The 15,897-nt window shown below is 37.7% G+C and overlaps 1 protein-coding gene across 1 annotated transcript in view; it reads left to right on the forward strand.

Moving 5' to 3' along the window:
* The window catches only part of WSB2 (WD repeat and SOCS box containing 2), a 152,604-nt gene that overhangs the window by 22,156 nt on the left and 114,551 nt on the right, over positions 1 to 15,897 (forward strand). The window contains exon 3 of the mRNA XM_053701682.1: positions 6,830 to 7,001. Coding sequence (XP_053557657.1) covers positions 6,830 to 7,001 — 172 coding nt within the window. The remainder of the gene's footprint in view (positions 1 to 6,829; positions 7,002 to 15,897) is intronic.

A 15,897-nucleotide genomic window follows, 5' to 3' on the forward strand; every position in this document is an offset into this window, starting at 1 on the left:
GATTTGGTTACATATGGCAGGGTAGGCACTGTCTACCCTGCCTCTGAGTGCACGTCCCTGTAATCGAGATACCTAATTTTTCTTAGAATTTGCTGTTACTGTTGTATTCATTTTTAAAAGACCAAACAATTTTTTACTTATTTAAATGAATATTAAGCACATGAATAAGCAACTCCTCTAATTCCCTGTTTTTTCCCTTTTGAGATAATGCAAAATTCTGTGCCATGCATGTAAATGCCAAAGTAATTTTGTCCTTGTGTACGCTGGAGTTTTTTTTTTTTTTTTTAATTGTATTACTTGTTGAGGATGTTTCAGGAATGTACAATATGCTTTTTTTTATTTTATTTTTTTATCTCACCATATGTGAAGTTTGTAAATGCAACACTTCAAATATAATTAGCTTGCGGCTCCTCCTTATGTTTGGAATGTGTTTACTCACACCACTCCTTGTAATTCTCCAACCTCCGGTTTACTTCAGCTGTGGGTGTTGGTACACTTCATATTCTGTATCTTGTAGGAGTTTGGAGTCATGGTTCTGCATGTCTGTGTGTTTTTTTGTTGTTTGTTTTAAACTATGTGATTGCAGGGCTGGCTGTCTTGCCTGCAAAGCTAGAATAAATAACGCTAATTAGTTGTACAATTGTGCAAAGGAGAACAGTTTTCTTTTAGCCACTAAAATAGCTCTTTTCCCACGAGTGTTTGGAGTTGTTGTCTATCAAGGTTTGCAAGTGGGTGCTCTCAGATTTTCAGGGCTTTGCAAATTTGATTAAAACCTAGAAGCCACACAATGTTTTAAATATTGTGTAAAAATGTTCTTTATTTTAAGGCAGCATAATTTAAAGGGATATTAAATAGTGCTTATTTGGTAAAAACAAATATGTCAAAGTAAATATAAAAAGATTTTGCAAATAACTTGTTTTCATGCAAAATTAGCACTTAGAAATTCTCAGTGGTGTTTTAAGAGTAGAGGATTTTTTGCAAACTCTTCTAGCAGAGGATAAAGCTAAAAAGAATTTTCACTTTCCAAGAAAGTAGTTTAATGTCCAATTTATGCATAGGCTCAAAAGGAGGAGCCTGCAAAACACTTAACACTAGGTTAAGATTCCATGGAGGAGAAATAGGCTTGATAACAGCTTTAATACGGACCAAAGCCTGAACAAGATAATGAAATCTGCCCTTTCATAAAACTAGCATTTTACCCTTACCTAGCGAACATCAATAAGGACTCCAGCCTCCAATAAATTTAAAAGGACCTTTATTATCTTCTTACATGGGTCCAAACAAAACAACAACATTCCAAGCCTGCAATAGGCCCTTACTCATGTATTCCTGGGTTTAGGGCACACAGCACTTGTATAAGGTAAAATCTGAACTAACCTTTATTTGAAGGCAGGAGGGAAGCCAACGTATCAGACTGCAGCCTTGATGAAAGTTTTAACTGTAATGAACAAAGTGTAGGTGCATTAATACCCAAAGAAACAGCATTAGATTGGTCTGTATGCATTAACAAATCTAAACATGAGCCACATAAATGAGCTGAAGAGGGCACTTCTTTACAATAAGCACACCTAATAATGGTAGAAAGGTGTTCAGGAGACTCAGTTTCTTTGTTAGATTTAGGGACAGAATCCTGCTGCTCCATTATATCATATGGCCAAGCAATGCAATAAACACTATTAAACTCCTTAAAAAAAGCTCTTGAATAATGGAAACTGTTATCCCCATCTAAGTAGCTAAAACTAAGCAGGCAAAAAAAAAACACTGTGCGCGAAAGCAAGGGAATAGTGAAAGATCTGACCCAGTCTATATGTAAAAAAAATATATATATATATATATTTAATATAGCTAAATGAGTGTCTATATGTTTCTTTAAAAAGTAAAAAATATACTTACTAATAGACACTCATCCACTAGCAATCAAGTAGCAGACGGCCAAATCAGTACTACTCCGCAGAGGTTATGGAATAGGAGTATATTTGTAGATACATAAAGAGAGGCAGAAGACCTGTCCCTGTGACATATTACAGAGGGTTTATGAAAGATTTCCCATGAGTTAAAGCAAAGCAACATAAACCATACCCTAAATACACCCCTCTGACAAGACCTGTACTCTGAGGGGAACTGGGGGTCAACCTAGACTGAAAACCCCTTTCTCTGAAGAATCACATGCACATCCTCCTTTAACCACCTTCAGCGGAGGCAAAGTAAAGACTGAGGTAGGTGGGTGGTGTTTTATAGAGCTCTTGGGGTTTGGGAATGTTTGCCGCCTCCTAGTAGAAGAATAATTCCCATGAGTAATGGATTGTGGACACTCACCACCTGTATGAAAGAAAATAGTTTTTCTACTGCTCCCATGAATCTTTCAGGATTCAGAACCTACCTACATGGTACACATTGAATGACTGATAAGAGCAGGCGCTCTTTTTATTTTTGTCCCTAAGTGGCATTTCAGATTTATGTCCATGGATTGCAAATACTCCTTTTGGAAACAAAATTGCAAATTAAAATCTCTGACTGGGTAGACTAAATCTCTGAGTTTGTAGACTGACAGCTCCTGCCTGCACGTAATTGGCTGTGAGTGGGTTGGGGGGGAGGGTGCATGTGAGCGCTCGTGTACAGTGGTAAATGCGGGCAGTGGATTGTTGCCTTTCAGAGAAGAAGCCGGGCAGACGGGCAAAATATTTTTTAGAATCGAGGCATAGTGAGGAAGTGGCACAAGGCTTTGCATAAGGTGCTTACCCACTTTCAAATGAAGTGTTAAATTGTTCCCTCCTATGGAACAGATAATGAAATAAGGGCGCAATTAGGACCTCACTATTGTATGCCTAGTTGTTTTAATGGTGATCACTTGCATCTTGGAGGACAGCAGTTCATCCTCTTTCTAATGAAGAATTGTCTGCCCTGTAAGTGCTGTAAGGCTGGGATACAATGTGTGCAAGTGCCCTTCTCTCCCACTGCATTAGCAATAAGGATGTGCCACTGCCATTCGTCCCGTCTAATTATGGCTGTTCTGCAAGTACTGCTGTTATAATGTGCAGGACAACAACTAGTGTCCTATGCACTGAAGGTGTTAAAATGTTTGCCTGGAAATGGGCGTATAATGCAAGTCATTATTTATGCAGAACATTTTTGCTGATCAGTTTGTTTCAAGGGATTATTAATTGTATTTGTTAGAAGGATAGTGAGTGGATGGTGGGGCATAACTTTTATTAGTTGCAAAAATAATTTGCCCCATCTGCTTAACCCCCAAACAATAACATTCTTTATATATGCAGCTATAGGAGAGTGCCCACTAGGTAACAAATATTTACTAAAGTGGTTTGAATAACAGATCTATTATATATATTTCAATCCACTTTATAAAAGTTGTATATAAGTAATAGTGAGTGTAAACCTCTAATAACTCAATGTATCTTATAGGGTGGCAGCTATCTTTAAAAAAAAATATATAAATACTAAACAATACCATTAGATGCAAAGACAAGGGTTAAGACAGCACTAAAATAAATGCAACCAATTTTGGTAATTTAAAAAAAATATTTACTATATATAAAATGTTATAAAAATAAAAAACAACAATACTTGCTCTGGTATATCTTTTGCAAAGTGATCTTTCGCTGCAAATAGCAAACTGCAATCCAAAGCACAGAGTCACTGGTCGGTGTGTCCTCCAGAAACCATACTACGCGTTTCAAGAGATTATCTTCATCAGGTGGCATAGATTGCTGTATTAACAATTGTCCTTTTTATAGCGAGCGCTATAGAAAACCTCCCATCAATTAAGTGGAGGTATACAGCTGATATTGTAAGCTCACTCCGTATATTTATATAGAACGCATAACAAAGCGTATATATAGAACACATAACAAAGCGGAAACAAAAATTCCACATATGATACATAGTTTAAAAAGTGTGATACATAAAAACTGCATTATATATTCATAACTAAAATATATGTAAAAACGATTGACTTATCTATTTGCCAATCGAATACCAATTCAGGACTACGCATGTATGCAAACCTATCAGTTTCAACAAATTGATTGACTAACCTCTCATCCAATCATGTACGACAGAATTTGTAGCTACAGATATTTTGCACGGACCTATCCGTTTTATCTGCTTGACTGACAAGCTACCTGACCAATCCTATGGGGGGAAAAAGGTCTGACTTAAAACAAATACATGTTTGACTAATCTACTTAAAGGGACACTCAACCCAAATTTTTTCTTTCATGATTCAAATAGAGCATGCAATTTTAAGCAACTTTCTATTTTACTCCTATTATCAATTTTTCTTCTTTTTTCTTATCTTTATTTAAAAAGAAGGAATTTAAAACGTATAAGCCGGACAATTTTTGGTTCAGAACCTGGGTTATACTTATTGGTTTGCTAAATGCAACAAGCAAGCGCTATCCAGGCTACTGAACCTAAAATGAGCTTTGCATTCCTGCTTTTTAAATAGAGAGCGAAGAAAAATTGATAATAGGAGTAAATTAGAAAGTTGCTTAAAATTCCATGCTCTATCTGAATCATGAAAGAAAAACATTTGGGTTTAGTGTCCCTTTAAATAGGACATATGTCTGAAGTATTACTAGTACTTCTTAAACTGGTACACAAAAATTGGACAATCGATCTATATCCCAAAAATATTTTCTATAGTAAGTTAACAATTATGGGGTTTGAGGTGGCAAGACAGCTTTGGCTTATGTCCTTCTTTAATTTTAATCAGGATAATGCAGTTTTCAGGGCCCTTATTTTATTTCTTGCAATGATAGTTTTATTTTTAAATATTCTCAAATTTTGACTCCTTCATTTGGTTTTAAAGGTACATAAAATTCAAAATGTTCCTTTCATGATTCAAACACAGAATGCAGTTTTAAACAACTTGCTAATTTTCTTCTATGATCAAATTTTATCCATTCTCTCTGTATATAGTTTTGAAAATCAGGGACATCAGCTCAGGAGCGTACAGTGTCCGGAGCACTATAGGGCAGCACTATTTCCTGACATGTAGTGCTCCAAACGCCTATCTAGGTATATCTTCAACAAAGAATATCATGGGAACAAAGCAAATTTGATAATAGAATTAAATTGGATTTTTTTTTAATTGCATGCTCTGTCTGAATCACAAAATAAGTTTTGGGTTTCATATCCCTTTTAAATGGCAGTGAGGCTGAACTTCATAGACTTTGGAAATGATGTACCTTCTTGGTACATTAATGTGTTTTAAAACATTGTGCTGGTTATATTGTAACTATTGCTACAATTTCCTAAACTATATATAAATTATACAGGAGAGCTAGCACTTCATTATTAAATGTGTTCCTACCCCATAGATTCTGGTTACAGTGCTTTGAATTAAAGGGACCTAAACTCCCTAATTTTTCTTTCCAATTTACTTCTATTATCTAATTTGCTTTGTTTTTTGTTAGCCTTTGTTTAAAGGCAGAAAAGTAAGTTGAGTGTGCAAGTGTCTGCAGCACTTTATGGCAGCAGTTTTTCCTGTCACATAGTGCTCCAGACATGTGCCCACTACCTATCTAGATATATCTTCAACAAAAAATAACATGAGAACAAAGCAAATTTGATCAAAGAAGTATATTGGAAACTTTTTAAAAATGTTATTCTTTGTCTGAATCATGAAAGAGAAAAAAAAATATGGTTTCATGTCCCTTTAACATGGGATGTGCCCAAGCATCCTTTTGTTTTATCATATATGTATTTTTAAGAAGCCAAGACAATCTTAAAGGGACAAAGGGACATAATACTCGTATGCTAAATCACTTGAAACTAATGCAGTGTAACTGTAAAAAGCTGAAAAAAGCTGAAAATATCACCTGAGTATCGCTATGTAAGAAAGGAAGATAATTTACCTCACAATTTTCTCAGCTCAGCAGAGTAGGTTCTGTGTAAAAAGTTATACTTCAGCTGCTGTCCAGCTGCAGGTAAAAAAAAAGCAAAGAAAAATTAACTTTAGCCAATCCGCATCAACAGTGCTGAGGTCATGAACTATTTTACTGTGATCTCATGAGATTCGACTTAACTTTCATGAGATTTCATAGTAAACTTTCTTAAACTGAATAGGGAAATAACGTGTGCACGAGGCTCACTCCCTTGCCTGTACCGGGACAGACATACTGATTTGCTGCTTAAAGCCCTTTGCAATACTTAGGACATTTTGAGGTAAATTATCTTTCTTTTGTACATAGAGATGTTCAGGTGATATTTTCTAGTCGGCTTTTTACAGCTATGCCGCATCACTTTCAAGTGTTTCAACATTTGGGTATCGTGGCCCTTTAAGTCACTGATAAAGTTGAAATTCAAATATAGACTACTACTGCACTTCTTTTTATATTGTTCTCATACTGGGGTCAGCTAATACTATAATAAGGTGATTATTACGGTCATGTCCCAAGATCGCCAGGGAGAGTGAAACACATCTTTTTATGGGGGGGGGGGGGGGTTAGCCTCCTTTTTTAAGGGAACGATCGCTTATTTTGTATGGTGGAAAATGTACAAAATATTGTTAAATCACTATATGCTGAATATATTTAGATTTACGGTTGGCATGAAAAGCATCTGATAGTTTACAGGATAAAAACATCCCTCATGCAGAAGTTTTTATTTTTATAAAACAAAATTGTGTCTCTGTGATGCCAACATGTAGGTCTGTCTGGTGAGCTATTATCTGGGCATTCTGCAGGGGACCATGATATAACAGTAAGGAACCTCCAAGGTTTTCTTGGCACTGAAAGTTTGTTTTTTAAATGTTCTTTTTTTCTTTCTACAGTGAGAACTTAATTCTGGGATTTATTTTTCTCTGTAGACATCCCTGTTCTGGTGGCAGAGTTACAACCTGGCAGAGCACAGCAGTATGACTGGAAATCAAGTTGTGAGACCTGGAGTGTTGCTTTTTCTCCTGATGGAGAATGGTTCGCATGGTCACAAGGACATGGTATCATCAAGCTCATTCCCTGGCCACTTGAAGAAAACCATTTGTAAGTATTTGATTCTTTTTTTTAATTAAGAGATTATCTAAGGGACCTTTAAAGCGACAGTTTACTCTAAATTTTCTCCCCCTTTTAATTTGTTCTCAATCATCCATTTTAAATGTGTATTCAATTTTTTACTAATAGCTCATTTTACCCTTATTTTGGCATTTGAAATAGCTGATTTAGCCTTTGGTATCCCTACCTATACTAAAAGTTCCTATACTTAAAGGGATACTAAACCCACATTTTTTGCTTTAATGATTCAGAGCATGCAATTTTAAGCAACTTTCTAATTTACTCCTCCAAATTTTCTTTGTTCTCTTGCTATCTTTATTTAAAAAGCAGTAATGTAAAGCTTAGGAGCCACCAATAAGCAATCACTATCTAGGGTGCTGAATCTAAAATGGTCTGGCTCGTAAGCTTTCATTCCTGCTTTTTCAAATAAAGATTCCAAGGGAACGAAGAAAGATTGATAATTGAAGTAAATTAGAAAGCTGCATAAATTTGCACGCTCTATCCGAATCATTAAAGAAAAAAATTGGGTTTAGTATCCCTATAAGTATAGGCTATTGACGAGGCAGCAGGATAAATTACACTCTCAATGTGGTGTAGGTGAGTAATAAAATGTTAGATTTCTATTGTTCTCTCTAAGTTTTGGGCCTTGGTATACAGACGGACATAAGATAAGGAAATGTGTGTGTGTGTGTGTACAGATAGTGCTAAAACAAGATCTAATTTTATCTGCACACGCAACTTGTGGGCTAATGGGTTGTGGTATCAAAGAACAAAACCTGCTATTTCATAAAGACAAATAAACTTTAAGCAACAATTTATCATATTTTATACTCTGCAACTGGTATAAGAAGTCACCTTAGGGGTGAACTCAAAAGTGAGTTCACCCCTAAGTGGAAATGTCCAAAGTGTCAATATTTTGTGTGGCCACTATTATTTTCCAGCACTACCTGAACCCTCTTGGGCATGGAGTTGACCAGAGCTTCACAGGTTGCCACTGGAGTCCTCTTCCAATCCTCCATGACGACATCACAGAACTGGTGGATGTTGGACTTTGCGCTCCCCCACCTTCTGTTTAAGGATGCCCCACAGATGCTCAATAGGGTTTAGGTTTGGAGACATGCTTGGCCAGTCCATCACCTTTACCCTCAGCTTCTTTAGCAAGGCAGTGGTCTTCTTAGAGGTGTGTTTGGGGGTCGTTGTCATGTTGGAATACTGCCCTGCGGCCCAGTCTCCAAAGGGAGGGGATCATGCTCTGCTTCAGTATGTCACAGTACATGTTGGCATTCATAGTTCCCTCAAAGAACTGTAGCTCCCCAGTGTCGGCAACACTCATGCAGGCACAAACCATGACACTCCCACCACCATGCTTGACTGTAGGCAAGTCACACTTGTCTTTGTACTCCTCACCTGGTTGCTGCCACACATGCTTGACACCATCTGAACCAAATAAGTTTATTTTGGTTTTATCGGACCACAGGACATGGTTCCAGTAATCCATGTCCTTAGTCTGCTTGTCTTCAGCAAACTATACGCAGGCTTTCTTGTGTATCATCTTTAGAAGAGCCTTCTTTCTGGGACGACAGCCATGCAGACCAATTTGATGAAGTGTGTGGCGTATGGTCTGAGCACTGACATGCTGAGCCCGCACCCCTTCAACCTCTGCAGAAATGCTGGCAACACTCATACGTCTATTTCCAAAAGACAACCTCTGGGTATGACGCTGAGCACGTGCACTCAGCTTCTTTGGTCGACCATGGCGAGGTGAGTGGAACCTGTCCTGTGAAACTGCTGTATGGTCTTGCCCACCATGCTGCAGCTCAGTTTCAGGGTCTTGGCAATCTTCTTATAGCCTTCGCTATCTTTATGTAGAGCAACAATTCTTTTTTTCATATCCTCAGAGAGTTCTTTGCCATGAGGTGCCATGTTGAACTTCCAGTGAACAGTATGTGAGAGCGATTACACCAAATTTAACATACCTGCTCCCCATTCACACCTGAGACCTTGTAACACTAACGAGTCACATGACACCAGGGAGGGAAAATGGCTAATTGAGCCCAATTTGGACATTTCCACTTAGGGGTGTTCTCACTTTTGTTGCCAATGGTTTAGACATTTATGGCTGTGTGTTGTTATTTTGAGGGGACAGCAAATGTACACTGTTATACAGGCTGTACATTAACTACTTTACATTGTAATTTCTTCAGTGTTGTCACCTGAAAAGATAAAATAAAATTTTATTGATATAATAAAATTGTGAGATACTCTTTGTGTATGTGTGTATATATTAATAAATATATATATATATATATATATATATATATATATATATATATATATATAAATGTGTGTGTGTGTGTATGTGTATATATATATATATATATATATATATATATATGTGTGTGTGTATGTATATATGTATACGTGTGTGTGTGTGTGTATGTATATATGTATACGTGTGTGTGTGTGTGTATGTATATATGTATACGTGTGTGTGTGTGTGTATGTATATATGTATACGTGTGTGTGTGTGTGTATGTATATATGTATACGTGTGTGTGTATGTATATATGTATACGTGTGTGTGTGTGTGTGTATGTATATATGTATACGTGTGTGTGTATATATGTATATATATATATGTATACGTGTGTGTGTGTATGTATATATATATATATATTTACACACACACACACACACACCACTTTATTATTCGAGATCTCTGATGAAGCGCATGTGAGCATGCGGGAAACGCGTCAGATCCAGCCCTGCACACTGTGACTGTGTATCTTACTAAACTGTTCATTAAACTAACCACTTTGGAAAACAGAGCCTGCAGTTCCTCGTTTTTCTTTCTTCCAACACCACTTTATTAGGTACACCTGTTCAATTGCTTGAAAACACAAATTGCTAATCAGCCAATCGTATGGCAGCAACTCAAACCGAGCATCAGAATGAGGATTTAAGTGACTTTGAATGTGGCATGGTTGTTGGTGCCAGACGGGCTGGTCTGAGTATTTAAAAAAAACTGCTGATCTACTGTGGTTTTCATGCCCAACCTTCTCTAGGGTTTACAGAGAATGGTCAGAAAAAGAGAAAATATCCAGGGAGCGGCAGTTGTGTGGACGACAATGCCTTGTTGATATCAGAGGAGAATGGGCAGACTGGTTCAAGATGATAGAAAGGCAACAGTAACTCAAATAACTCGTTACAACCAAGGTATGCAGAATACCATCTCTGAACGCACAACATGTCGAACCTTGAAGCAGATGGGCTACAGTAGCAGAAGACGACACCGGGTGTCACTCTTGTCAGCTAAGAACAGGAAACTGAGGCTACAATTCGCACAGGCTCACCAATATTGGACACTAGAAGATTGGAAAAACGTTGCCTGGTCTGATGAGTCTCTATTTCAGCTGCAACATTCGGATGATAGGGTCAGAATTTGGCGTAAACAACATGAAAGCATGGATCCATTCTGCCTTGTATCAATGGTATCAGGCTGGTGGTGTAATGGTATGGGGGATATTTTCTTGCCACACTTTGGGCCCCTTAGTACCAATTGAGCAATGTTTAAATGCCACGCCTACCTGAGTATTGTTGCTGACCATGTCCATCCATTTGACTACAGTGTACCATCTTCTGATGTTTTTTTCCAGCAGGATAATGTACCATGTCACAAAGCTCAAATCATCTCAAACTGGTTTCTTGAACATGACAATGAGTTCACTTTACTCCAATGGCCTCCACAGTCACAAGATCTCAATCCAATAGTGCACCTTTGGGATGTGGTGGAACCAACACTGTTATAGGAATATATACTTTTTACCTCTGTAATTACCTTGTATCTAAGCTTTTCCGTGCGTTCGCAAATATAATTGGTTTTGCTTAGCCAAATTAATTCCGGATTGGTTTTTAAAAAGGAGTTATTACTCGCTTGGGGAAATTGCAACTAACTTAATAAAACCGGTGTCGCTGAAAGAAGTTACTCATATGGAAGTGCAAAAATTTTCCCCATTACTGAAATCAATGCTATCTATTAAAAATCCAATTGTAGCCTGGCAAAGAATTTGTAGATTTATGGACATCAATCTTCACTCCTTAGCTTATTTACCCATTACAGGTAACTTAGATTTTGGCAAAGGTTTGAATTCAAAGGTTTTTTCAGAGTGGAGTAGGAAGGGTCTTAAAGGGACACTCATTTTTCAGATAGAGCATGCTATTTTAAACTTTCCAAATTACTTCCATTAACAAAATGTGCACAGTCTTTTCTTTCATGTAATTAGCAAGAGTCCATGAGCTAGTGACGTATGGGATATACATTCCTACTTACCAGGAGGGGCAAAGTTTCCCAAACCTCAAAATGCCTATAAATACACCCCTCACCACACCCACAATTCAGTTTTACAAACTTTGCCTCCGATGGAGGTGGTGAAGTAAGTTTGTGCTAGATTCTACGTTGATATACGCTCCGCAGCAAGTTGGAGCCCGGTTTTCCTCTCAGCGTGCAGTGAATGTCAGAGGGATGTGAGGAGAGTATTGCCTATTTGAATGCAGTGATCTCCTTCTACGGGGTCTATTTCATAGGTTCTCTGTTATCGGTCGTAGAGATTCATCTCTTACCTCCCTTTTCAGATCGACGATATACTCTTATATATACCATTACCTCTGCTGATTCTCGTTTCAGTACTGGTTTGGCTTTCTACAAACATGTAGATGAGTGTCCTGGGGTAAGTAAATCTTATTTTCTGTGACACTCTAAGCTATGGTTGGGCACTTTGTTTATAAAGTTCTAAATATATGTATTCAAACATTTATTTGCCTTGACTCAGAATGTTCAACTTTCCTTATTTTCAGACAGTCAGTTTCATATTTGGGATAATGCATTTGATTTAATAATTTTTTCTTACCTTCAAAAATTTGACTCTTCCCTGTGGGCTGTTAGGCTCGCGGGGGCTGAAAATGCTTCATTTTATTGCGTCATTCTTGGCGCGGACTTTTTTGGCGCAAAAAAATCGTTTCCGTTTCCGGCGTCATACGTGTCGCCGGAAGTTGCGTCATTTTTTGACGTTATTTTGCGGCAAAAATGTCGGCGTTCCGGATGTGGCGTCATTTTGGCGCCAAAAAGCATTTAGGCGCCAAATAATGTGGGCGTCTTATTGGCGCGAAAAATATGGGCGTCGCTTTTGTCTCCACATTATTTAAGTCTCATTTTTCATTGCTTCTGGTTGCTAGAAGCTTGTTCTTTGGCATTTTTTCCCATTCCTGAAACTGTCATTTAAGGAATTTGATCAATTTTGCTTTATATATATATGTTGTTTTTTCTCTTACATATTGCAAGATGTCTCACGTTGCATTTGAGTCAGAAGATACTACAGGAAAATCGCTGTCTAGTGCTGGATCTACCAAAGCTAAGTGTATCTGCTGTAAACTTTTGGTAGCTATTCCTCCAGCTGTTGTTTGTATTGATTGTCATGACAAACTTGTTAAAGCAGATAATATTTCCTTTAGTAAAGTACCATTGCCTGTTGCAGTTCCTTCAACATCTAAGGTGCAGAATGTTCCTGATAATATAAGAGATTTTGTTTCTGAATCCATAAAGAAGGCTATGTCTGTTATTTCTCCTTCTAGTAAACGTAAAAAATCTTTTAAAACTTCTCTCCCTACAGATGAATTTTTAAATGAACATCATCATTCTGATTCTGATGACTCTTCTGGTTCAGAGGATTCTGTCTCAGAGGTTGATGCTGATAAATCTTCATATTTATTTAAAATGGAATTTATTCGTTCTTTACTTAAAGAAGTACTAATTGCTTTAGAAATAGAGGATTCTGGTCCTCTTGATACTAATTCTAAACGTTTGGATAAGGTATTTAAAGCTCCTGTGGTTATTCCAGAAGTTTTTCCTGTTCCTAATGCTATTTCTGCAGTAATTTCCAAAGAATGGGATAAATTGGGTAATTCATTTACTCCTTCTAAACGTTTTAAGCGATTATATCCTGTGCCGTCTGACAGATTAGAATTTTGGGACAAAATCCCTAAAGTTGATGGGGCTATTTCTACCCTTGCTAAACGTACTACTATTCCTACGTCAGATGGTACTTCGTTTAAGGATCCTTTAGATAGGAAAATTGAATCCTTTCTAAGAAAAGCTTATCTGTGTTCAGGTAATCTTCTTAGACCTGCTATATCTTTGGCTGATGTTGCTGCAGCTTCAACTTTCTGGTTGGAAACTTTAGCGCAACAAGTAACACATCATGATTCTCATGATATTATTATTCTTCTACAGCATGCTAATAATTTTATCTGTGATGCCATTTTTGATATTATCAGAGTTGATGTCAGGTTTATGTCTCTAGCTATTTTAGCTAGAAGAGCTTTATGGCTTAAAACTTGGAATGCTGATATGGCTTCTAAATCAACTTTACTTTCCATTTCTTTCCAGGGTAACAAATTATCATGGTTGGAGGATCAATTTACCAAAAAGTTCTTTGATTCCTCAGACAACGGTAACCTTTCTGGGTTTCCAAATGGATTCAGTGTCCATGACTCTGTCTTTAACAGACAAGAGACGTCTAAAATTGATTGCAGCTTGTCGAAACCTTCAGTCACAATCATTCCCTTTGGTAGCCTTATGCATGGAAATTCTAGGTCTTATGACTGCTGCATCGGACGCGATCCCCTTTGCTCATTTTCACATGCGACCTCTTCAGCTCTGTATGCTGAAGCAATGGTGCAAGGATTACACGAAGATATCTCAATTAATATCTTTAAATCCGATTGTTCGACACTCTCTAACATGGTGGACAGATCACCATCGTTTAATTCAGGGGGCTTCTTTTGTGCTTCCGACCTGGACTGTAATTTCAACAGATGCAAGTCTCACAGGTTGGGGAGCTGTGTGGGGATCTCTGACGGCACAAGGAGTTTGGGAATCTCAGGAGGTGAGATTACCGATCAATATTTTGGAACTCCGTGCAATTTTCAGAGCTCTTCAGTTTTGGCCTCTTCTGAAGAGAGAATCGTTCATTTGTTTTCAAACAGACAATGTCACAACTGTGGCATACATCAATCATCAAGGAGGGACTCACAGTCCTCTGGCTATGAAAGAAGTATCTCGAATTTTGGTTTGGGCGGAATCCAGCTCCTGTCTAATCTCTGCGGTTCATATCCCAGGTATAGACAATTGGGAAGCGGATTATCTCAGTCGCCAAACGTTGCATCCGGGCGAATGGTCTCTTCACCCAGAGGTATTTCTTCAGATTGTTCAAATGTGGGAACTTCCAGAAATAGATCTGATGGCGTCCCATCTAAACAAGAAACTTCCCAGGTATCTGTCCAGATCCCGGGATCCTCAGGCGGAGGCAGTGGATGCATTATCACTTCCTTGGAAGTATCATCCTGCCTATATCTTTCCGCCTCTAGTTCTTCTTCCAATAGTAATCTCCAAGATTCTGAAGGAATGCTCGTTTGTTATGCTGGTAGCTCCGGCATGGCCTCACAGGTTTTGGTATGCGGATCTTGTCCGGATGGCCTCTTGCCAACCGTGGACTCTTCCGTTAAGACCAGACCTTCTGTCACAAGGTCCTTTTTTCCATCAGGATCTGAAATCCTTAAATTTAAAGGTATGGAGATTGAACGCTTGATTCTTGGTCAAAGAGGTTTCTCTGACTCTGTGATTAATACTATGTTACAGGCTCGTAAATCTGTATCTCGAGAGATATATTATAGAGTCTGGAAGACTTATATTTCTTGGTGTCTTTCTCATCATTTTTCTTGGCATTCTTTTAGAATACCGAGAATTTTACAGTTTCTTCAGGATGGTTTAGATAAGGGTTTGTCCGCAAGTTCTTTGAAAGGACAAATCTCTGCTCTTTCTGTTCTTTTTCACAGAAAGATTGCTATTCTTCCTGATATTCATTGTTTTGTACAAGCTTTGGTTCGTATAAAACCTGTTAAGTCAATTTCTCCTCCTTGGAGTTTGAATTTGGTTCTGGGAGCTCTTCAAGCTCCTCCGTTTGAACCTATGCATTCATTGGACATTAAATTACTTTCTTGGAAAGTTTTGTTCCTTTTGGCCATCTCTTCTGCCAGAAGAGTTTCTGAATTATCTGCTCTTTCTTGTGAGTCTCCTTTTCTGATTTTTCATCAGGATAAGGCGGTGTTGCGAACTTCTTTTGAATTTTTACCTAAAGTTGTGAATTCCAACAACATTAGTAGAGAAATTGTGGTTCCTTCATTATGTCCTAATCCTAAGAATTCTAAGGAGAAATCGTTGCATTCTTTGGATGTTGTTAGAGCTTTGAAATATTATGTTGAAGCTACGAAATCTTTCCGTAAGACTTCTAGTTTATTTGTTATCTTTTCCGGTTCTAGAAAAGGCCAGAAAGCTTCTGCCATTTCTTTGGCATCTTGGTTGAAATCTTTAATTCATCTTGCTTATGTTGAGCCGGGTAAAACTCCGCCTCAGAAAATTACAGCTCATTCTACTAGGTCAGTTTCTACTTCCTGGGTGTTTAGGAATGAAGCTTCGGTTGATCAGATTTGCAAAGCAGCAACTTGGTCCTCTTTGCATACTTTTACTAAATTCTACCATTTTGATGTATTTTCTTCTTCTGAAGCAGTTTTTGGTAGAAAAGTACTTCAGGCAGCGGTTTCAGTTTGAATCTTCTGCTTATGTTTTTCATTAAACTTTATTTTTGGGTGTGGATTATTTTCAGCAGGAATTGGCTGTCTTTATTTTATCCCTCCCTCTCTAGTGACTCTTGTGTGGAAAGATCCACATCTTGGGTAGTCATTATCCCATACGTCACTAGCTCATGGACTCTTGCTAATTACATGAAAGAAAACATAATTTATGTAAGAACTTACCTGATAAATTCATTTCTTT

This window comes from Bombina bombina, chromosome 2 (assembly GCF_027579735.1).
Source record: "Bombina bombina isolate aBomBom1 chromosome 2, aBomBom1.pri, whole genome shotgun sequence".
NCBI lineage: Eukaryota > Metazoa > Chordata > Amphibia > Anura > Bombinatoridae > Bombina > Bombina bombina.